This window comes from Lathyrus oleraceus, chromosome 4 (assembly GCF_024323335.1).
Source record: "Lathyrus oleraceus cultivar Zhongwan6 chromosome 4, CAAS_Psat_ZW6_1.0, whole genome shotgun sequence".
Lineage (NCBI taxonomy): Eukaryota > Viridiplantae > Streptophyta > Magnoliopsida > Fabales > Fabaceae > Lathyrus > Lathyrus oleraceus.
The window spans coordinates 212,976,861-213,001,572 of NC_066582.1; the positions used below are offsets into that span (position 1 = coordinate 212,976,861).

General features: G+C 38.9%; 1 protein-coding gene across 1 annotated transcript in view; it reads right to left on the reverse strand.

Moving 5' to 3' along the window:
- Window positions 1-674: 674 nt before the first annotated feature.
- The window catches only part of LOC127136723 (sugar transporter ERD6-like 6), a 37,088-nt gene continuing 13,050 nt past the window's right edge, over window positions 675-24,712 (reverse strand). The window contains exons 3-10 of the mRNA XM_051063250.1: window positions 1,967-2,014; window positions 1,824-1,886; window positions 1,675-1,734; window positions 1,392-1,457; window positions 1,244-1,303; window positions 1,025-1,139; window positions 848-923; window positions 675-729 (exon numbers count right to left, since the gene is read on the reverse strand). Of these exons, the coding sequence (XP_050919207.1) occupies window positions 675-729; window positions 848-923; window positions 1,025-1,139; window positions 1,244-1,303; window positions 1,392-1,457; window positions 1,675-1,734; window positions 1,824-1,886; window positions 1,967-2,014 (543 nt within the window). The remainder of the gene's footprint in view (window positions 730-847; window positions 924-1,024; window positions 1,140-1,243; window positions 1,304-1,391; window positions 1,458-1,674; window positions 1,735-1,823; window positions 1,887-1,966; window positions 2,015-24,712) is intronic.

Below are 24,712 nucleotides of genomic sequence, written 5' to 3' on the forward strand. Positions count from 1 at the left end.
CTAACTCAATCATTTTTCCTAAACCAGTGGTTGCACCACACTCAATGGCCAACTTTGCATATTTGTAGGAAGCAAATGAAGGAGTTCTCTTCTCAATAGGCTCAGCTATAGATAAAGCTTGGAAAGGAGTCCCAATGTCAACCTCAACATCTATATAAGAGAAGGAAGACAAATGGCTAACCAGGAGAGCCCTTTCTCCCCCTACCACCACCAGCTTCTTGTTCTTCACAAATTTCAGTTTCTGGTGTAGGGTGGACGTCACGGTGCCTGCCTCACTATGCCAAATAAGGGAAAAGAGGGCGCTTTTTTTGGCCTATAACAGCGCTTTAAAGCGCCCTCTAATCTGGCGCTAGCATAGGTAAAGACAGCGTTTTTTTTCCTGGTGAAAGCGCTCTCTAAAGTGGCTCTTTAAGCCCTTTAAGGGCCACTTTAGAGGGCGCTTTTTAAAGAAAGTGCCCTCTAAAGTGGAAACTTTTAAGGGTTTAGAGGGCGCTTTTACTGGAAAGCGCCCTCTAAAGTGGAAACCTTTAAGGGTTTAGAGGGCGCTTTTATTGGAAAGCGCCCTCTAAAGTGGAAATTTAAAGGGTTTAGAGGGCGCTTATTTTGGAAAGCGCCCTCTAAAGTGGGTGGTTATTTAACATTTACATGCATCACATGTCTCTGTGACCATATTCTCATTTCAGGTTATGTTGCAGCCACAAGAGGTAACCAGAAGAAAATGGCATACAGCTGCTTGTTATAATTCACAAGAGCAACTAAAGGTTCTTTTTATGCTTTTATAATATTAAAATACAAATACTGATATATGCTTATTGTGCTACTCGAAAGGAAACTTCATCTGAAAAACTGTTGTATTTCTTCAAGAGTTTTTCCCTTTGTCTCGGGGACCCAAATGGCAACAAATCCTGCTGTGAAAACACACACTGCAGTATATATTGTAAAGGTTCCTGATAAAAACATAGGAAGCTTCTGGTTAGAAACAATAGATATTTATAGAAAATTAACATAGGCAATGCACACAAACCTCCCGAACTCCAATCCAAGAGCAAATTTGCTGTTAATGTAACCAACCAGGAAAAGAACCAATTGGCAAGTATTGTAAAACTTCCAGCTAGGCCTTTGATGTTAATCGGAAGAATCTATTATGTAAAATATATTCAACACATCAACTATCACATTATATTACAACAAAGGTTTGTTCATATAGGGTTGTCATGCATATTATTATTGAAGAAAATTGTACCTCAGACATTATAATCCATGGCATTGCTCCTAATCCCAGAGAGAATGCAATAACCATGACCTGAAAGAAATTGAAAGTTTATAATAATGAAGTTAGGGAAACAAACAATAGAAACCATCATTTGTGTAATAAAGTTGTATTTACACACCACAACTCCAGCCACCGATACGAGGCTCAATGTCGCATATAAATCAGAATCTGGTGATATATATTCCTGAGAGCAAATTCAACATAAAATATATTATCCATATAAAAAACCAAAATATAAAGAAGAATTTACTGATATATAATCCTGTGAATCTGTGTTACAAATTTCTGAACATTTATGCATGAATGCATGTGTAATATCTAGTTAATGTATTATGTATATATAAAAATAAACAAAAAAAAAAATGTTCAAAAAATATAACAAACAAAAAAATTATTATTACCTTCAAGTAGAATGATATTGAAACAACCAAAAGACTCAAAGCCATTGCAGATGAAGAAACCTGCAATAGGAGATTTTGATTAATCTCTTATTACCCTCCAAACAAATAGTAATGTGAATGCAAAAATTATCGAAAAAGCTCAGACTCACAATAAGTAAAAGCCGACGACCAGATTTGTCTGCTAACCACAAAGTTAAAATCGTAGCAAGAACCTAAATGACATGTAAATATTGTTCAGATTATGGTCTGATAAATTTGGAACGTTACAAATTTAGTTTCCTTTCGGTCGAACCTGAACATCACCGACTCCAAATGTTGCTACATCACTCGAAACATGCGTCTGAACAATAGCGAACGTCAGAAGATAAACCAAGTAATATGAAGATTAGAAAAATACCTATGGTGTCAAAATCGAATAGCTAACAACGAATTAATAGAAGGAGGAAACATCGTAGATCTAACAGAGGTGGAAGGAGAACGCCTTAGAAGTAGCGAAGATCGTAGCAGTGAGAACCCTAACGTGAAAAAGAACGAAAATAACAGAGAGTGAAATAACAAAATACGCAGTATGTTATAATTTTAATGTTTACTAAAGGGGACCTTAGAGGGCGCTTGTGGAAAAAAAGCGCCCTCTAAAGGGGGCCTAAGAGGGCGCTTATGAAAGTGCTCTCTAAGGCTTTCCAAAAGCGCTTTATAAACTGGAAATGCACATGGACTTATAGAGCGCTTTTTTAAAAGTGCCCTCTAAGGGTAACCTTAGAGGGCGCTTTCTAAAAAGCGCCCTGTATTGTTGTCCCTCTATCTCCTCCTTATTTTTTCGCCCCACCTTAGAGGGCGCTTTATTACAAAAGCGCCATCTAAAGTACGATGTCTATTCCAGTTGTTCGCTCCTTATTTTTTCGCTTCACTTTAGAGTGCGCTTTTGTAATAAAGCGCCCTCTAAGGTGCGCTGTCTATTAAAGTTTTTGGCGTAGTGCCTCTTGAATCCATGGTCTGCCTAAGAGACAACTATACGATGGGTGAATGTCCATAACCTGGAAGGTAATCTAAAAATCACTTGGTCCGATCTTGATTGGGAGATCAACTTCCCCAATCACAGTTTTGCGAGACCCATCGAAAGCCTTCAAAACTACTCCACTCTGCCTCATGGGAGATCCTTGATATGATAGCTTTGAGAGAGTGGACTTTGGCAATACGTTCAATGATGACCCAGTGTCCACCAGTACATTGGACATGGCGTCGTCTCTACAATTCATAGATATGTGTAAAGCCAAGTTGTGGTCTCTTCCCTCCTCAGGGAGATCAGAGTCACAAAAGCTCAGGGTGTTACAAGCAGTAATATTTGCAACAATGCTATCGAATTGCTCCAAAGTGACATCGTGATCCACATATGCCACATCCAACACCTTCTGCAGAGCCTCTCGGTGTGGTTCTGAATTTAAGAGTAAGGATAACACAGATATTTTGGATGGCGTTTGTAGAAGTTGGTTTACGACATTGTACTCACTTTTCTTGATGAGCCTCAGCATCTCGTCACAGTCTTCTTTCACATTGCCACTCGGGACAACAGAAGTAGGAGTTTTCAGTACGGAGGAGGGCTTAACAGCAAGTGCCGGATTCGGAGAATTCACAGCGTTCCCAATCGGGCGTTCAACAAAATCAGCATTAATTTGAGGCTTCAGCGACGCTGAAAACACATGGCCACTACGGGTCAAACCGCTAACATCGGCAATATTCACAACAGAAGAAGAGGGCAATGACACCTCTTTCCCATTCTCTACTGCTACGGCGTTGTAGCGATAGGGAACTGCTTTTTCAGAAGAGTAAGGCATAGGACCAGCAGGCTTAATGATCAGAGCGGGAGAAGCCTTCTGCTTGCTACCATTGTACTTGATGATAACAGGCTCAGGTATCCGGAACACTGGGGAGATCACATTGACCTCAGGCTCATTTTCATCAACACTCCTGTTTTGAAGGATCTCAATGACTCCTTCGTCCAACATTTCCTGAACATCCTTGTGCACCTGGCAACAACCTAATCGATTAATAGAGCAGACTCGGCATCTATCATGGTCATGCTCGTAATGACTGTAGTCACATAGCAAACGATGCATCTGGACCAGAGATTGTCGGATATGACTGACATACTTGACTTTGTATTTGCCAGGGCACCCCTGGACCATGTTAACAGATTTCCCATGCTCGGGCAATGGGTTCTTCTTCACATTAGGACCTACGTCCTCAAAACACAGAATTCCACACCTCATAAGGTCCTGAACCTTGGTCTTCAAAGGGTAACAATTCTCCACGTCGTGGCCGGGAGCACCAGAATGGTAAACACAATGTAACTCGGGCTTATACCACCATTGGGGGTTAGCAGGTATAGCCGGTGGGTCTCTCGTAGTAATCAGCTTCCTCTCTATCAAAGAGGGATATAACTTTGCGTATGTCATAGGAATAGGATCGAAGGTGACCCTTTTCCTCTCGTAACTTATATTGGTCTAATTACTGTTTCGAGGCTGGTAGGCCTGCTGTTGCGGACGAAGCTGTTGTTGCTGATATTGTTGATTGTCTCTAAAAACAGGTGCTATATGAGCCACCTGGTGCTGGTTACCGGCGGGACGCTCGGTCTTCCTCATCACAGAGGGTCTTCTTGGTCTCTCATGGGAGGTCACAGCATGTGCCTCTCCATCTTTCTTCTTTGCAAACGCCCCATAACGTTTGGCAGAAGAGCCTTCTTCTCTGGTTAACCGTCCTTCACGGACCCCTTCTTCTAGACGCGTCCCCATATTTATCATCTCGGTGAAGTCAGAAGGAGCGCTAGCAATCATCCGCTCATAATAAAAAGAACTTAAAGTCTTCAAAAAGATCTTAGTCATCTCTTTCTCTTCTAGCGGAGGCACGATCTGTGCTGCCACCTTTCGCCACCTCTAGGCATACTCCTTAAATGTTTCTTTATCCTTTTGGAACATGGCTCTCAATTGATCTCTATCGGGGGCCATACCCATGTTGTACTTGTACTGCTTGACGAAGGCCTCGCCAAGATCATTGAAGGATCGGATGTTCGCGCTGTTTAAACCCATGTACCAACGTAAAGCGGCACCAGACAGACTGTCCTGAAAGTAGTGGATGAGTAGTTGGTCATTATCGGTTTGAGTTGACATCTTCCTGGCATACATGACTAGGTGGCTGAGAGGACAAGTATTTCCTTTGTACTTTTCAAAGTCAGGGACCTTGAATTTCACAGGGATCTTCATATTTGGAACCAAGCAGAGTTCGGCAGCAGACTTGCCGAAAAGATCCTTCCCTCTGAGAGTTTTCAATTCCTAGCGAAGCTCAAGAAACTGATCGTTCATAGCATCCATCTTCTCATAAACATCTGGACCCTCAGACGGCTCAGAATGATAGATGGTGTCGTCTACCCTGGGCAAAGTATGCACGACAGGAGGAGGAACGACAAGGACCGGGCTAGATTCCGGCAGAGAAGCAAAGGTAGGAACAGGACCCTCAGGCATGAAATTGGGAGGCATCCCCCACGGGAACCCGGTTGGCATGGTTGTTGGAACAAAGTGCGTACTGGCAGCGGGCACAGTAGAGGAGACAATCTCAGAGATAAATGTCCTTTGGGGAGGAGTTGAAGGTGTCGGAGAAGACTGGCTCTGGGCAGCCATGAGTGACTCCATTAGGGCAGTCAATCTGGCCACTTCCTCTTTCAGCTCACGGTTCTCTTGCTCTAAGTGATCCATCAGTCTTGAAATGTTGGCTCTAGTGTAGTACCGGTGAGTCAGCTTGTCTTCAAAATAAATGAAGGACACAGAGTTAGACCACAGGGCAAGGGACCGGAAACAAAACCTGCTTATGCATATGATGCATGCAATGCTTGTGCATATGATTTGTTTTTTATTTCAAAGGGACTTTAGAGTTTTATTTGTAAATTCTGGAAATATTAAGCATTTTATCACATATGGAAATTGTAATACCCCAAAATTTACCCTTCATTTTTCCTGGAAGCATACGCTTTACACCTCATGCATGCATTCATTTTTAGGTCATTTAGCATTTGCATTTCATCATGGCAATCAGAATATTTTTTCAACAAAAAAAAACGAAAAAAAAAACGAAAATAAATAAATAATAATAATAATAAATAAATAAAAGAAAATTTTGGACTTGGGCCTCTCTCATTTGAGCCCATAGGTCCACAAATATCAGGTTATAAATTCAGAGTTTCAGTGAAACAAAATTTCATTCGATTCCTATTACCCTGTCTAGGAAAAAGATAGTGAGAGAAGAACCCTGGGGAAAAAGATAGTGAGAGAAGAGCTAACAGAGTTCAGAGTAGCCTCCAAACCCTGAAGGGAACTCAACTGCACAGAATCACCTCTGCCTCACATAAACCCTAAAGATTGTTTTGTAAACCTCACGGATGCAACTCAATTTCAATCAAGCTCTCCAATCAGGTTTGCCCTATATCCATCATCTTTATGCCTTTAATTTGAATGCTCTAAATGCATGAGGTATTATGGGTGAATTTGATACCCTTTTGATGCATGTGTTTGACAAGAGGTTTAGGCCTCCTACCCTTGGTTGCTTTTTGTGAGCTTTTTGTGAATTTTAATGGCATGATTCATGTGGTTACATTTTGATTTAGGGGCAACTCTTGGTTACCCTGTTCTGTTTCTCTAACCTGTTTGTTGAGTTTTATTCTGTGAGGGCTCATATGACTCTTGCAGAGATGGTTTGCCTGGTGTTCCACTTTATTTGTGGGATACCGCCTAGAGGTTTCATTTCGATTACCTGTACTGACCCACTTTCTTTGATGATGTTAGCTTGGAGGGATCTTAGGGTTTATCGTTCCTTTAATTGTTGTTACCTCGGATCTTTATCCGCGTGGTACTTTTACATTTTTCCCGCACTTTACTACTTTCCTAGCTGGAAGACCTCGATAGGAGGCAATGTTTCTGTGTGTTTATTTTTTTTACAGGTTCCTTCGCCAAGGACTGCCTTTTTGCATGAGCATCCCAAACCCTAACCCTTCATTGATTTTTCTTCTCCTAAACACACGTTTACTCCTTCTACTACAGGCGAGTAAGTCTCCAAAGGTCGAGCATCCGGTAGATTGTGTAGTAACGTCGTTCGTCCAAACCCAATTCATAACCCCGTAGTTAGCCGAACTACGGCTTGCTCTGATTCTCATTCCAGATGAGATACGTAAGCATAAGACGCGATGTCTTAGCAAGCACACATCCCCCCAACCCATAGGTCAGCCGAGCTACGAAGACTCTGATTCTCATATTCAGATGAGATACGTATGTAGTGGATGCGACATCTGTGCGAGTCATTTTCATTTAACCCCCTTTTTTTAGTAAACAGCACAAGATAAACTCACACCCTTTAGACAAGAACTACAAAAGTGGATCCCGTAGAGTACTACGGATGCGTAGGGGTGCTAATACCTTCCCTTCGCATAACCGACTCTCGAACCCAAGATTTGGTTGCGAGACCCTGTCTTGTCCTTTCCTTTTTCCAGGTTTACTTCGAGCGTTTCCTTTCCCTACTTTGGGATAAATAACGCACGGTGGCGACTCTTCTGTCATATTCTTTCGCCGGTTGTTTTTTCGCACACTGTATTTTTCAGGTTGCGATAGAAATATCTCATCAAATAATATCAGGGAAAAAAAGTGCAGCATTGTCAATCATATACAAGAGAAAAGGAAAATATTCGTCTTATGGATCCCTAGAAACAATCATCTAAAGCTCGGGACACAGGAAGATAAGATGCGTGAAGCCTCTTCACCTCCCTCTCATAGGCTGCCTCCATATCGGCCTTCTCTTTGGCGAGTCGATCATACTTCCTCTTCCAGAACTTAGAAGACTGGGGAAGTAGAGAAGTCCATACATCATCAGGGTCATCAATAACCTGATGCTCAAGAAACTCAATCAACGCATCCTTCTCCTTAATCTGCTGAAGCAACTCTTCACGTTCACGGATCCAGGCACGTGAACGGTCTTCGTCTCTCAACTCCTCTACTCCTTGATTAGGGAGGGTTGAAGGCCCAGCCATAATCATAGGTGTAGGTCTCGGATACTCGTAAGGCATGAGATACTCAGAAGCTTTCCTCCTTACCCAAGCAGTGTAAGGCTCCAAAGCGATGCAATTCTTAGGACCCAACTCCTTCCTTCCTTCCTTTCTTATGAATCTTGCACCAAGCGCGGACCATCCTAGCTTTCAAGCCTTGGGGATCTTTACCATCCTGAAAGAATACACCCTCTAACAGAATGTTATTGGGTTTATCCTTTAAGGGGAACCCAAGCTGCCGACGTGCCAAAACATGATTGTAGTTAATACCACCACATGTACCAAGAAGAGGTACATTGGAGAATTCGCCACAAGAGTCAATAATCTGCACACCATCATACACACAGTTATACCAAGAGATATCATCATTAGTGAGAGACATGAGTCTCGTGGACCACCGTAGACATCCCTTATTCTCCTTGAAGGCGACCGTCTGCGGTAAGTGAGAAATAAACCACTTATACAACAGAGGCAAACAACACACAATGGCGCCACCACCCTTTGCATTCCTCATATGCAAAGAGAAATAGGTATCGCCCAACAGAGTCGGAACGAGATTAAGAGTAGAGAAAATCCTAATAGCGTTCACATCCACAAATTTGTCGATGTTGGGGAATAACACTAGCCCATAGATGAGAAGTACAAATATGGCCTCAAAGGCGTCCTCACTCATGGCCTTCCCATACATAGTAGCTTGAGCAATGAGGAACTCAGAAGGGAGACCTTGAATTCCACCTTTGGTAATCATATGAGCACCAACCAGAGATTCATCTATGTGCAACATGTCTGCTATCTCTTGTGAAGTAGGAATACTCTCCAAGCTACTGAACGACACCTGGTCCAGAATAGGTATACCCACAAGATAATCATACTCCTCAAGGGTAGGCAAAAGCTGGAAATCCGAAAATGTGAAGCAACGGTACAAGGGATCATAAAACTGCACCAATACACTCATCAATCCTTCATCCACCTGAGTAGTCAGAAGAGGAAGAAGCTTCCCAAAACGAGCCTTGAAACCCAAAGGATCTAATACATAAGATGTCAAATTCCTTAACTCTTTCAAGTCTGGTTGTCTGAAACTGTACTTCTTTGTATTCCTTCTTTGTCTTTCCATGTCTGAAAATTTTGCAAATAGACCTCTTAAGTTCCTTGAAAATTTTCTTATTATTTTGATGATATGAATGCAAATGGGTGCATGAATGCATGAATGCAACAATCACACTCAAGGATCAAGCAAAGCACACCAAACAAAGGTCATGGGATGGATCATGTTATCCTTAATATCAATCATCCATTTTGGTGGATTATGGTTTACACCTTATCAACACCCAAGTTCCATTGATATTAAGGATACCTGAATGGATCAACCATGGATCAAGGGTTTGTTGCAAGTCACGAGCATGGAGTTAGGTTAAGAACCACCCAAAAGGGAGTGTACTAAGGTTTAAACCTGCGAACATGTTCTACAAAAGGTTCCCATAGTCATCATCCCATCTTTTGGATATTATCGGAGAAATTACTACTCGTATTCCAAAAATATTCTCAAGAGAGACTCTTATGAGTGTAGTATCGCGTAACAATCGTATCAAATCTTACACTTGAACGACCTTCGCACTACATCCTAAGCATAGGTCAAGATGGGTTTGGTAAACTAAGGTCCTTGGCTTCTAAGGTCTATATTGGAAAAGTAATGTCTAACCACAACTTACTTGTGTGACATTATTGATCCCAACATAACCTCCACCAAGTGAATGGACTTGCAAGTCAACTTGCTAAGGAATAACTCCACATAAGTCGACAAGACTATGCCATTCTCCTATCCTAAGTGCACTCGAGTTCGGGTATAGAACTCATCTCACGAAGATCACCAAGCATACAAGGAATTAATATTCAAACAATTCAATCATTACATACAATACAGTAATCCCAAATTGCACAAAAATATGTCACAAAAAAATATACAATACAATACAACAAATATGAAAAGTAGGCAAAACCCACTAGGCAAATTATTTGTCCCCAGCAGAGTCGCCATTTTTCTGTAGCGGGGTATTCGTTACCATTAGAGATATTGACTAAATCCAAGGTAAATCATACAAGTCGAGTCGCCACCGCACTTCTATTTATCCAAAGGAATGGTTAGAAAGCGAACAAAAACCTAAAAGTTTTATCGAATCAAAAACTAGTAAAAATGTCAGAGATCTGGGTAAGGGGGTTGGTTATGCAATGGGAAGGTGTTAGGAACCCAAAGCATCCTAGGTACTCCTAGGGAGCCCTTTTCACATTTGTTGTAAGGTTGTTGTTTTTTTTTTGTGAAAATTTATTTGTGCAAACATTATTGAAGGGATGAGAAAAGAATATATAAATTTATTTACATTTTGTGTCTGAATGGATGAACCCATTGCCTACGTACCATCTTAAAAAAAGATTAGGATCAAAACCTCGTAGTTCGGGGTAAAAAAATTCAAAAAAAAGCTGGTGAATTGATTGGTCCAAAAACCTTAAGGTCTTTTGTTATCAAAGGGAGAAACCTCAACCTAAAACCACAAATCCACCATGTGAGGATAGCTTCAACATGCTAGTGAGGGGTTAACCCTATAATAAGCATGGAAGACTCATTGTCCATCACTAAGGATAAATGTGAGTATTATATCTACCTCAAGGATAACTCAAACCTAATAGCTAATGGTTATAAAAAAAGGGGTTTGATTAAGAAGGTGGCCATTGAAACCACAAAAAGTATTTGAATGGGTTATATTTACCAATTAAAAGTATTTACAAAAATATGGTTAAAGTGGATTAAAAGGTTCAATTCAGAATAAGTGTTATGAAAAATAAGTTTTGAAAATCAAAAGCATAAGGCTTAGGTTTCTAATGTTGAAAACAAAAGTTATTGTTTGCACAAAAAGTTTTGGCTTGGGTTAGAATGGGGGAAAAAAAGGGTTAAATTCCTAAACATACAAGAGATAAGGGAAAAGAAAATAAAACCACATTAGGAGTTCCCCTCTTGAGATCATATTGATGATCCAAGTAGCTCCCATCCTTTGGAATAAGCAGTCACAAACAAATATCTCAAGTCATTAAGCACAGGTAATCGGAATAAACCTCCAGGGGGTATCCCACAAATAAAGTGGAACACCAGGCCATCTCTGCAAGAGTCATGTGAGCCCTCACAAAAAAACTCAACAAACAAGTTAGAGAAACAAGATAGGGTAATCAAGAGTTGCCCCCAAATCAAAATGTAACCACATGAATCATGCCATTAAAATTCACAAAAAAAAGCTCACAAAAAGCAACCAAGGGCAGGAGGCCTAAACCTCTTGTCAAACACATACATTAAAAGGGTATCAAAAAATTTCAGGTTGAAAGTATAAAGTAGTGGAAATAGGGCATACCTGATTGGGGAGGATCGATTGAAATTGAGTTGCACCCGTGAGGTTTGCAGAGCAATCTGAGGGTTTATATGAGAGGGAATTGGTTCTTTGCCGATGAGTTCCCTTCAGCCTCTGGAGGTTGCTCTGAACTCTGTCAGCTCTTCTCTCACTTTCTTTTTTCTGCCAGGGTAATAGGAATGGAATCTCCTTTTGTTTCACTGAAACTCTGAATTTATAACCTGGTTTTTGTGGACCTGTGGGCTCAAATGAGAGAGGCCCAAGTCCAAAAAATTTTTTGTTATATTTTATTTATTTATTTATTTATTTATTTTCGTTTTTTTTTTTTTTTTTTAGTAAACAAAAGTAAGAGAAACAATGATGTATAATTCAAGCATGCTTGGTGATCTCAAACCAATCACAAGGAGTCCCACCCAAAGGCAAAGGGAACCAAGATGCTCATGATCCTTAAGGCTATGCAAATGCAATATTATGATGCCATGAGGGATCTTAGGGTCAAAATTGGGGTCTTATAGACATCATATTCGCATTTATGGGTCCTCTTCCTAGGCTTGTCAGGAAGTCTGGCTTCTTGGAAAAGAACTTCCCTAACTACCATGGGCGGGAACCCATGGTTTTCTGTGATCAACCTTTTGAATTTTGTTTTCTAGAAAACCAGGTATATTTTCCTCCCCCACTTGAGGCTCCTGACTCAGCCTATATAACATGGTTAAATAGGGTGGAGAAAAGGAGAAAAGCTATATGGTAGGAGTTAGGAAAAAATTTCGACCTCATTCAGCTTTCAAGGGTGCACCTCAAATATAACCCTGCCATGCTACTTGCCACGATGTGATTTTGGTAATCGACCACCAACACTTTCCACCTTCCTTGTAGGATGTTGACCCCTACTCTCTTTAACCTTGCTGCCATTGTCGGTCTTCAACCAACTAGGGAAGATTATAAACCATCCCAATCATCACTGACCAAACCAGACTTCAATTTCTTTGATGGGGGTTTCGATTCTTTCATCAGGGATCATTGTGGCTTGACTGGAGATGTTGATTCTTACGAGCATAAAGAGTTCTTGACTTACTGGTTAAATCACTAGGTTTTTTAACCTGTGGGGACCAAATTATGAAGATGTTTGTGCCTTTGGCCACTCAACTTCATGAAAAACACAAGGTTTGTCTTAGCAAACAAGTCTTGTGTGGCCTTTACAAATTGTTGGGGACGTCGTGCCATAAAATCATCAGGCAATCTTACCTCAATAGTTTACAAATAGGGGGTCCCATCTGGTTACTGCAATTGTGGCTCAATGCCACTTTCATGCCTATCTTGCACCCCGAAACTCACTCTAATATGATATTGGGTGTTGAAGGTGCCCGACTTGCCCACACTACTCTTGACAATGGCGAGATTATGTTGCAAGAGACGTCCAAGAAGTACGTCTATATGTTTTACAAGAGTAAAACATTTGTCTCCACCATGGCGCCATTTGCTGCTCGACAGCGTGGTCTGGCATAGTTCCACAAACCTTTCCCCAGTCCTACTGTTGAAGGGGAAAATGACATCCATGGTATCCTTATGAAGTGTTTTCGGCCTACTCCTTTATGGACGAAGCTCTCCACTGCTGAGAGCGGTATAAGACTGGCTGAATACCAGCCCAACTTGGTAACCAAGCAATTTGGCCTAAGTCAGTTTCTCCCTAAGTTTCTTACTCCTTCGGAAGATTGTATGTTCATCTCTACTGCTAACTCTTCTGAGGAGACATTAGTCCAATGCCTCATAAATTTCAAGAAAAAATCGTTCGATTTTCCCTCTTTTAGGTTTTCTCTCTCTTTTTACTACACGAAAGAGTTCGAGGACTGGTGGCAATCTTATTATCAGTCGGCGGCAGATTGCACCCTTATGGCACAACACATCTCAGACACCTTTGCTTTTCACCAGGAAATAGGTACATAGTTAAAGTTATATGTTATCGGCACCCTTCTCAAGTATTGACAAGTTTCTAACCTCGGTATTATCATTTTCCTTTTTTTTTTCTTTTTCCTGGCCTTCTGAATTATCTTTCGCTTTCGGCGCTTTTGAAATATTGTCGTTCTGCCCAAATCAATGATATTTTGAGTACTATTTTCATTTTTTTATACTGATTTCTTGAATCATAATCCGATAATTTTTTTAAAAATATCCCATTTATTCGCAAGGTTTGATTATCAGGGCATGATTCCTCAATTTGATATGCGTTATGGAATTCCTCTTTTAAAATGTTTTTTTTTTAATTTTCGTGTTTGTTAAGACTTTCTTAGCCTCGTGCCTACGTACCCACAAAGTGAAATAGAGGATCAAAACCTCGTAGTTCGTGGTAAAAATAACAAAATGTTTGTTTTGATTCATTTTTAATGAAAATACATTTTGTTATTTTAAGGAGAACACTCAACTAGCCACCCATAAGTATGAGAATTGTGCATCACCACGGAGAAGGGCTCCAACTTAGATAAAGATCAACAAGTATGCCACTAGCTCTCTTAGGTGGAAAATAATTATCATCAATATTATGGGGATAGGAGAATTACATCTCAATTATGGAAATGGCTCATGTCTAAACCTTGAGAAAAAGTTTTTAAAGAAAAAGTGCACAAAGGGCACACAATAGTTTGAATGAGTTATGTATTTTTTTAAGTCTTTTTGAAATTGGTTTGAATATGCTTAAGATGTATTAGCATTTATTAAGGAAAGGTTTTGAAAATCACTTGCCAAAAGTCAAGGTTTATGGAGAAAGTGGTTCAAGTTTGAAAATAAAAAGGTTTTTGAAAAAACGAGAGAAGATTTTGAAAATTAAAGAAGGGAATGAGATGAAGAGACTATCCTAGAACATAAAGTAAAAGCTATGGAGGAAAAATTTGATCAAAAGATAGCAAGCTTTATGACAGGAGTTAAGCAAGAATTCCCTCATTTGGATTAAGCCTCAAGCAAGCCAAATAAGCAAAGAATAATCCATGTATCACATGAAACCAAAGTATCCAAGTCAAGTCTTCAAAATAAGACCAAAGTCAAAGGTACCATATCAATCCCAAGGTCTCAAATCACATGCTTGACCTTAAAATTGATCAGAGGCTCGACCATGTACATACTCATTTTGATAGCATGAAACGAGAGTTAGGGCTCTAGATTGTTTTTTTATTCTTTTTTCTGGCCTTCTGAATTATCTTTCGCTTTCAGGGCTTTTGAAATATTTTCATTCTACCCAAATCAATGATATTTTGTGTACTATTTTCCTTTTTTTTTATACTGATTTCCTAAAGCATATGCGTATAATTTTTAAAATATTTCCCATTTATTCGCAAGGTTTGATTATCAGGGCCTAATTCATCAATTTCATACGCGTTATTGGAAAAACTTGATTAATTTTGAAATGTCCTTCCCAATTTGGTGACCATTTTCTAAAATCTTCGTCTTTCTTGTCGACAAGAAGTATAACTTTCCAGACATAATCTTCGACATAAAATACTTTTGACTTAATCTTTTTGTTATAGGTTGTAGCGGTAAATTCATGACCATTAAGCTATGGATGAACTTAACGTCAATAAAACCAGAGTCGCCACCGCGCTTTTATTGTTTCAAAGGAAAAAGGGAAAAGTACGAACGAAAACCCAAAGATAAGAAGTTTTCAAATCAAAACTAATAAAATGCCAGAGATTACAGGTAAGGGGGTTGGTTACACAGAGGGGAGGTGTTAGCACCCAAAGTGTCTTGGGTACTCCTAGGGAGCCTTTTTGTGTGTGTAGTGTTTTGGCATAAAATGATGTTTGCAATAAATAGAGTGTGAGGATGAGAAAAGAATTCATTAATTATATTTTATGTTTGACAAGGCCTTCGGAGTTGTGCCTACGTACCAACATAAAATGAGGGATCAAAACCTCGTAGTTCGTGGTAACAATTTCAAAGTGAGTGAGTTGCTTTTAACAAAATTTCAAGTTTAAAAGAGGCACCAAAGGCCTAAAAGAGTTTGAATGGGTATTATTTCTTTTTGTCTTCTGAAATTTTAAGTCAATATGGTTAGATTCATTTACAAATTTGATTAAGAAAAAGAGTTTTAAAATGCAATGACATAAGGTCAAAGGTTCTAATTTGCAATAAAGAGACTAAGTTTAGAAATCACAAGTAAGGAAGATTTTAAAAGGAGGGAGAGATTTGAAATTAAAGAAGTGGGAGAAGACGAAGAGACTAATCCTAAGCAAAAATTTAAAAGTTAAGAGTTGAAAAGATCTGACCAATGGGATGCAATCCAATAGACAAGAATGTCATATAGAAACCCAATTTCCCTTGGACTTTAGAATCAAGCAATATCAATACACACAATAGCAAGGTGAAGAACAAGGCATTAAATAAAGATATCCACATCCAAGCTTAGCAACTCCATGATGTTCTTCATGATCTCCTATGTATCATATGAGATACTCCTTGAATGGCTCAGAGATAGGCATTAAACACAGGTTCAAAGTAACAACTTCATCAAAACCATGTAGCAGATGAACTTAAGAAGGGGTCTCAATACTTGCATCAGATGAAAGTTCAATTCACAATGACTGGCTTCAGAAAAGTTGGCATTGACCAAGTCCTTTTTGCATAGGGAGTGTTGCCTAATCCTAAGTCCAATGTCTCAGATCAAATCCAACAGTCTACACAAATCCCTTTTTTAGAGTTTTTATTGTTATTTTGTACATTAAGGTCAAAAGACCACAAACACAAACAAAATACACAAATAAGTATATACAATCACAATATAATCACAAGATATGGCTCAAGTGAGCAAAGTAAAAATGGCATTAAAGTAAACAAGTTAAATGGTATGAATAATGGAAAATAAATAAAGACTTGAATTTAAAGTGCAAAAGGTAAATGACTTGAAATTAAAAGTTAGTCAAATGTTAGCTGATTAGAAGTTAGTATTTCTTTTGCTTTTCAATTGTTTAAGTCATTCTTTGAAAAATACTCAACCCTCTATTCACAAGCATGGATCCTTAAACCAAGACATCTTCCAAAGGAAAGAAAAAAGGCCAAGTCTACATACAATACCATGAAAGGGGGGAGACTTACAATCTCACTTACTGGAATGCTATGCCTTTTGGGTCAAAATTTAGCGCTATGTTAAGCAATCATAATTGGACTTATGTAGAAGTCACAACTATTTGCGGACGGGCCATTTTTAGTGTTAATGCATGTTAGAGATATGGTATTATGAACCATACTCCTAAAACATACCACACTTAAAAGAAAATGGCAAAGGGGGTGGACCTAATCTCATCCATACTTATGTTGATTTTGCAATCAACTAGCCTTAGGGTATCGAGATATCATAGGTCCAAGAAATGAATGGGAATAGAATGGGATTAAGATGAAGAGGGAGAGGGAATGAGATCAACACAAATTGGTCAAAGGAGGAATTTTATCAAATTAAAATCATTCATTCATTTTGGGAGATGAAATGTATATTTCATCAATCCCCTAAATCCAATGATTTTAATTCAACAAAGTCAAATCAACCTTGACCAAGGCCCAACAACAAAAGTCAAACTCAGCAAGTCAACAAAAATAGCTCAACACAATTTATTTGCAATTAAACAATTAAAAATCAATTAAAAATATATTAAATTAAATTATGGTTGGTCAAAATCCTAAAACCTCTTCAAAACACCAAATAAATAGCCAAGAGATTTATCATAGGTCAAACAAGTTCAAAGGACCTTGGAGGAAAAATTTCATTATTTTTGGAAACTTAAAAGTATTTTTAAACAATTAAAAATATGCACAAAAACAATTAAATCATGAAAAATATTAATATTGATCCAAAAAATAATTTTAATTCAGAAAATGAAAGAGAAAAATATTTGAGAATTTTTGGCGAAAGTCCCATATTTTTTGGATCAATATTAAAATTAATATGAATTAATGAAAATAAGGCAATTAAAATAAAAATCAGAAAATGTAAAAATACGTGGACCACTAATATCCCTCATTAATTGAGGTGGCAGATCAAGTGGATCAGAGTGCGTGTTCCATGATGTTCCCTAGTCAATGTGTCACACACGTGGTAATCAATTTGGACGCTCAAGATTAAAACAAAATAGACGGATACTATGGTCTGGAGACATGCCAACACATCGCCGGAGCCATAGCTCCGGTCTTCTTCTCCGATGGACCTCACCGGACTGGTCCACCCTCAACCATCACCAAAATGAAAAAGGAGGACATGAATTTAAAGTAAAAATGCTCAGGAGCTCGAATCTAGCCTCAATTTCACCTAACTCCAAGTATATTGAAAGATACAGGGATTTGAATTTTGAGGATCATGATCTGAGTTGCTTCAATTTGACCTCAAAGCAACTTAATCTTGTTGCCTACATTGGTAGGACTTCAGACAACCAAAAATTATCAAGAATAGTGGAGAACTTAGTGAGAATCAAAGAGATGGAAAATTCAGAAATTCACCTCCACTGCAGGTTCAGATGGACATGATCTTGCTCTCAACTGCACTTGGCCTTGCTCTGGATGCTTCACGGAGTGGAAATGGATCAAGAAAGAAGCAGGACTCTTGGAGATTTGAATCTCAAAATAGTGGAGATTCAAACTCGATTTTCAATGAAAATCCTCAAGGTTATCCTTTGAATATGGAGGTTTAGGGTTGGAGATTCAAAGTTGGCGCGCCAGGGTTTTCAATTCTGAGCATAGACACTTCTATTTATAGCCAAAGCCTTTGATATTTGCACACTTCTTTCAAACTTTTCAAAAATAGCAAAATGCCTTGCATGGATGCATGGGTGTGTGATAGGCCCATCTAATGATGCATTCAGGTCCAAAAATCATGTGCAAGCAATGATGAATGCATGTTAGCAAGCCATGCAATTGTGTGTGGAAAGTGGAAGTTCAAATATGCCAAATGGTCACTCAACTTTAAGGCATGCGCAAGTCACTCATACTTTGTCCAAATGGGAATTTGGACTTTTAAGAAAGGTTAGGTCAAGAGGAACAACTTTCATGTTGGACATTTTTCCATTTGAAGCTTGGATCATGATGAATTTTGAGGTGGATGTTTGGAAAATCAAATATATCAAAAAAAAAATATCTAAGTACCAAGCCATATGTTCACTTCTTCCACCTTGAGTAACTTTTTCTATGGGCTTAAAATGAGAAACGTTCCTTTCCCAAAGTTGTAGGTCTCTAAAAGAACTTCAAATTTGTCACAAATTTGACATCATTTGGATTTATCATGAAGGAGTTATGCATTTTAGAAGTTGAGGAAAATCACTTGTTCAATGGCATTGGCCCAAAATGACCTATAATCTCTCCTTATATCACATGCATTTAAAATTTGATTTTGCATTTCATCCAAACATCAAAGTTAAATTAGAATCTTGAATTTGATTTTTCAACTTTAATGGCTTTCATCTCATAAAAATTGAGCAAGTTATGGTCTTGGGAAGTTGACCTCCAAATTAGGGTTTAGACAAAATGACCTATAATCTTTCACCATATAAAATGACTTTCCAAGAAAAACTAGCTCTTGACCTCAACATAAAAGTTGTTTGTAATGTCATTTAGAGTAATTTTTATCTTGGAATTATTTTCATATGACAAACATTGTAGGAGATAGGGTCTAGGGAACCCCAATTTTGATCAGTTGAATTCCTCTGGTCAACCACCATGAACCAACTTGCTAGCTTGCTAATTTATTGACTTTAGGGACTCATGGAGGACCATATATGTATAAGATGATGAAATTTTAAGTATACCTTAAAATATTTTATCAATTGGTGAAGAAACTTGTTGAAGAAGTTACACAAGATACCCAGGTGAATTAGGGTTTCCAAGGAAAACCAACTCCAAACTCTTGATGATTTCTTGACCAAAATAACATGTGAAGATAATGGGGATTCATATATGATACTTAGAGCCATAGTTAACCACTTCTTGATTGAGCTCCTTGCAATGAGGGTCTTATACCCTATATGTGAGCTTGACAGAGCATAGGTGAGCATGTTCACTACCTACAAAAGAGTTAAACTATACAATGACATATTTTTGGTATTTGGGTTAGTAAAATCAAATGTGCTTGGTGATCTCTCCCAATACAAACCCAATGAATGAGGGGTAAGGAGGATGCCAAGGTGTGATCCCAATGCTAATTCATATGATGATAATAACATGAAGGATCGTAGGGTCAAAATTAGGGTCTTACAGCTGCCCCTATTTAAGAGCGTTATAGCTGAGGAGATGAAGGTAAAAATCTTTGTATCGACTCAATAGAATGGGCTTAAATAACAACATATAGAAACAAATTTTGGTCCCTAAGAGTCCTCGTGATGTATATGATGTGAATGCAACAATAATCTTTGTGGGGGGAAATGTTGCCACAAAGGAAAAGAATCCGGAGAGACTAAAAGTCCGCAGGAGAATAATGCATTCCATAAGGAAAACTCACTTGGGAGACATAAACTCTAGGGATAAAAAAGTTGTGCGTAGGCCAGGATACGACTTAAAATTGCTGGGGGACTCGAGGGATTCCATGAAAATAAATCAATGGAAAGACTCAGCCGGAGAAAGAAAAACATCTGCTGGGGGAACGGGTAGATCAGAACAAAGCTGAAATACTCGACCTAAGCAGGAAAAGGCGATTACCTGGGGGAAATGCGCACTCAAACTCAACTGGGGAAGAAAAGATCTTCAACACAGGAGAAATAGAAGTATATTATCCATTGTCAGTTATCGGGTAAAGGTATAACAAATTCTGACAGGGAGGGCATTCGTTACCGGTTAGGGTAAACATATCAAGGATCACTCGCTGAGGGCAGACAAACGGTATATTCATCACCAGTTAATGGGTAAGAATAAACTGGTGGAGAAAAGCCAAATAGGATTTACAGCTACCGGTTACTGGGCAAAAAACCACAAAGGAAGAGAATATTCGTCACTAATTAAAGTGAACATATCAAGGATAGACTCAAAGGGGAAGAATATTTGTCATCGGTTAGGATGAACATATCAAGGATAGACTCACCTGGGGACATTAGAAAGGATATCTGTCACCGGTTAAGACAAACATATCAAGGATAAACTACCTAAAAAAGTAGGAATTATATCTATCAGATACTGGATAGAATACCAAAAAGAGGATATCCGTCATCGGTTAGGATGAACATATCAAGGATATAGTCCGAGGGGAGAAATAGGAACTACATCTATCAGTTACTAGATAGAATACCGAAAAGAGAATATTTGTCACCGGTTAAGATGAACATATCAAGGATAAACTCTGCAAAGGGAAAGCAGGATTTTCAACTACCGGTTACTGGGCAGAAGACCGCAAAGAAAGGAAACTCGTCATCGGTTAGGATGAACATATCATGGATTAACTCTTTGGGGAAAGAAATAAGGATTACAACTACCTTTTATTGGGTAGAATACCAAAATGAGAATATTCGTCATCGGTTAAGATGAACATATCAAGGATAAACTCAAAGTAGGGGAAGAAAATATCTGTCATCGGTTAGGATGAACATATCAAGGATAAACTTCCTGGGGAAACGTGAAAAACGAATCCGCTGGGGAGAAAAGGGTTACTTTTGCTGGGTATTAGGCAAAAAGTAAAAAAATCTGCACAAAATGAGAAGAATATCACCAGTTACTGGGTAATAGACTCTCAAGGGGACCAAAAGCATCTATCTAGGTAAGATCTAGAAAGAAATGGTCAATCAAAGACTCAACCCAATGAGTATATAGCTCAAGGAGAGTGGTTCCATCTAGATAGTCAACTGGGGAGGAAACTAAAATAACAATCATCCACGAGGAAGCAACTCGGTGGGGAATAAGAAAGGTTAAATTATTTTTGCTTAGGGGGATGACACTCTACAATTGAAAGAGGACAAACAAACCAAATCTGCATGGGGGGAAAAGTATATCACCATAGCAGAGGATCAGAGAAATAATGAATCACAAAGTGTATTAGTAATGCAATAATGAAATGAATGTATATGTATATGTATATGTATATATGATGATTATGCTGACAAAACAATCACAAAGGATACAAATGTCACTGGTCTGAATCATCGGTACAATTCTCCGCCAATCCACAAAGGGAGGAAACAATTACTAGAGAGAATAAGGTGCAAAGGAATGCACAAGAATCATCCACCTCAAAGGCTCAACCCAGGTTGGGGAGAGAGAGGAGAGGATTTGCTGAGGAAACTGCAACATCAACTCTGCGGGGAATTTTAGGTCAACACCATGCCAAATGGGAGACAACACTGCAGGGGACACCTACAACACTACTCAGGATCAGGGCTAATAGAGGTTAGGGACAATTCTGATGGCAACTTGCAGGGAAGCAATATTCTGCCGAACTGTGCGAACTGCCGCTAGGACGCGCCTACAACTCATGGGAGGCAAATACAAACTTAGCTGGGGAAACTAACCAAACTCGGCTGCTGAAATGCTGTTGGGGATGAAATAAGGATCATGTCAATCGTTTGGGGAAAAACCAACAATGCTTCGCATTTAGGGCTTACCGCTTTTCAAACCGTTGTTGATATTGCTTTTTAAAAGTTACTGCTTTTATTATTTAAGAAAACATGTTTTTTACTTTAAAACTTTAACTTCAAAATGATCATAATAAAATTTAATTCTAATTGGCTGAATAAATAAGAGTGGAAACAATTGGATAAAAAGCTCAACTTTATTTAATAGAATGGTAGTCTGTAAATGACAAGACTCCATAGATCTTTACAAAAGTTGAAAATTGGTAATTTACATGGAAAAGGGCTACATTAAATACAATGATCATTAATCCTTCTACCGCCTTCAATATCCACTATGCCCTTAGCTTTGGTTGAAGATGAATCAGAACCAAGTATTATGCTCAAGAACGTCTTCAAGACTGAAGCTCAACAGGATGCAGTTACTTGCCATAACCCCTAATTTTTGCATAAATTTCCCCAAGGTGGGGTAATCAATTTATCGGGATAATTTTCTATTTTATGTATCTAATTTTTTTCCTGGATCGCCCTTTTGGGTTTCAATCCACCGAGACGCTCATTTTTGCCTAAGCCACCCTTTCGGGTTTTCAACTTAGCGAGTTGTTCTTTTCTTTTTAGGCGAAGTATTTCTTTACTATATCAACATTCACAAGACGCGTGAACTCTTCACCATCCATAGTTGAAAGAATCAAAGCACCGCCTGAAAAGGCTCTCTTAACAACGTATGGGCATTTATAATTAGGAGTCCATTTGCCCCTAGAATCTGGTTTGAAAGATAGAATCTTCTTGAGCACAAGGTCACCTTCTCTAAACACACGAGTTCTGACCTTCTTATCAAAATCTTTCCTCATCCTTTGCTGGTATAACTGGCCATGATACATGACAGTTAACCTCTTCTCTTCAAATGGGAGCATCTCATGTTGAAGTGCGGATAGATGTATGATACCCATGTAAATCAAATGGGAGCATCTCATGCCAATCCTTGTTCGTCACAACCATTTTCTGAATGGTCTTCTTAATGTTCTTGTTTGCAGCTTCAACAGCCCCATTCATCTTAGGTCTGTATGGAGAAGAATTATGATGTGCAATCTTGAAGTCTTTACAAAGAGCTTCCACCATATTATTATTCAAGTTAGATCCATTATCAGTAATGAAATTACTCGGCATACCATACCGGCATATAATATGATTCTTGATAAACCTCACAATAACTTGCTTGGTTACATTCGCATACGATGCCGCTTCAACCCACTTTGTGAAGTAGTCAATAGCCACCAAAATGAAATGATGTTCGTTCGATGCTTTGGGCTCAATCATGCCAAACATATCAATTCCCCACATGGAGAAGGGCCATGGGGAGGAAATGGAGTTCAATAGTGTCGGAGGAACATGAATCTTATCTGCATAGATTTGACACTTGTGGCATTTTTTCATAAACTTGCAACAGTCAAATTCCATTGTCAACCAATAGTAACCTGCTCTCAACATCTTCTTAGCCATATCATGTCCATTGGAATGAGCACCAAAGGATCCTTCATGGACTTCAGTCATCAACAAGTCTGCTTCGTGTCTATCCACGCATCTGAGCAGAACCATATCGAAGTTTCTCTTGTAAAGCACATCACTATTCAGGTAGAAGTTGCCAGCTAATCTCCTCAAAGTCTTCTTATCTTTCAATGATCCCCCAAACGGGTAAATCTGACTTTGGAGAAAACTCTTAATATCAAAGTACCACGGTTTCTCATCTTTGAATTCTTCAATAGCAAACATATGACATGGCCTATCAAGACGCATCATAGTCAAATTAGGAACTTCATTCCAATACTTCACCATAATCATTGAAGCCAACGTTGCAAGAGCATCTTCCATCCGGTTTTCATCTCGAGGGATATGATGAAACTCAACCTTTGTAAAGAAAGTTGAAATCCTCCTCGCATAATCTCTATATGGTATCAAACTGGGTTGATTCGTCTCCCATTCACCTTTGATCTAATTCACAACCAAAGCTGATCTCCATAGATGTCAAGATATTTGATTCTGAGATCAATAGCCTCTTCAAGCCCCATAATGCAAGCTTCATAATCAGCCATAATATTCGTACACTTGAAAGTCAATCTAGCTGTAAATGGAAAATATGTGCCTTGAGGAGTAATAAGTATTGCCCCAATGCCATTACCATACTGATTAACAGCTCCATCGAATACCATGCCCCAACGGGAACTAGGTTTTGGCCCTTCTTCAAGCAATGGTTTGTCATAATCTTTCATTTTCAAGTATAAGATCTCTTCATCAGGAAAATCATATTGTACTGACTGATAATCTTTAATCGGTTGGTGAGCCAAATGATCAGCCAAGACACTACCCTTCATTGCTTTCTGAGATTCATATTCGATATCATACTCTAATAACAACATCTGCCAACGGGAAATCCTCCCAGTTAAAGCAGGCTTCTAAAAAATATACTTGATTAGATCTATTTCGGATATCAACCAAGTGTTATGGTTTAACATATACTGACGTAGACGCTTAGCAGCCCAAGCCAACGCGCAACAAGTTTTCTCTAGCATAGAATATCGAGTCTCACAATCGGTGAACTTCTTACTGAGGTAGTAAATAGCACATTCTTTCTTTCCAGTTCCGTCTTGCTGACATAGAACACGACCCATACTCTCTTCAAGCACAGTCAAATACATGATCAAAGGTCTTCCTTCAACAGGCGGAGGCAGAATTGGAGGCTTAAGCAGATACTCTTTGATACCATCAAAAACTTTCTGGTAGTCCTCGGTCCAATCACAAGACTAGTCTTTCCAAAGAAGCTTGAATATAGGTGCACATGTGGCAGTCATGTGCAAAATGAATCTTGAGATATAATTCAAGCGGCCGAGAAAACCTCTGACTTGCTTCTCAGTTTTGGGCGCAGGCATCTCTTGTATTGCTTTGACCTTGGCAGGATCAACTTCAATACCCTTGTCGCTGACAATGAAGCCCAACAATTTACCAGAACGAACACCAAATGTACACTTATTGGGATTCAAGCGGAGTTTATACTTCCTCAA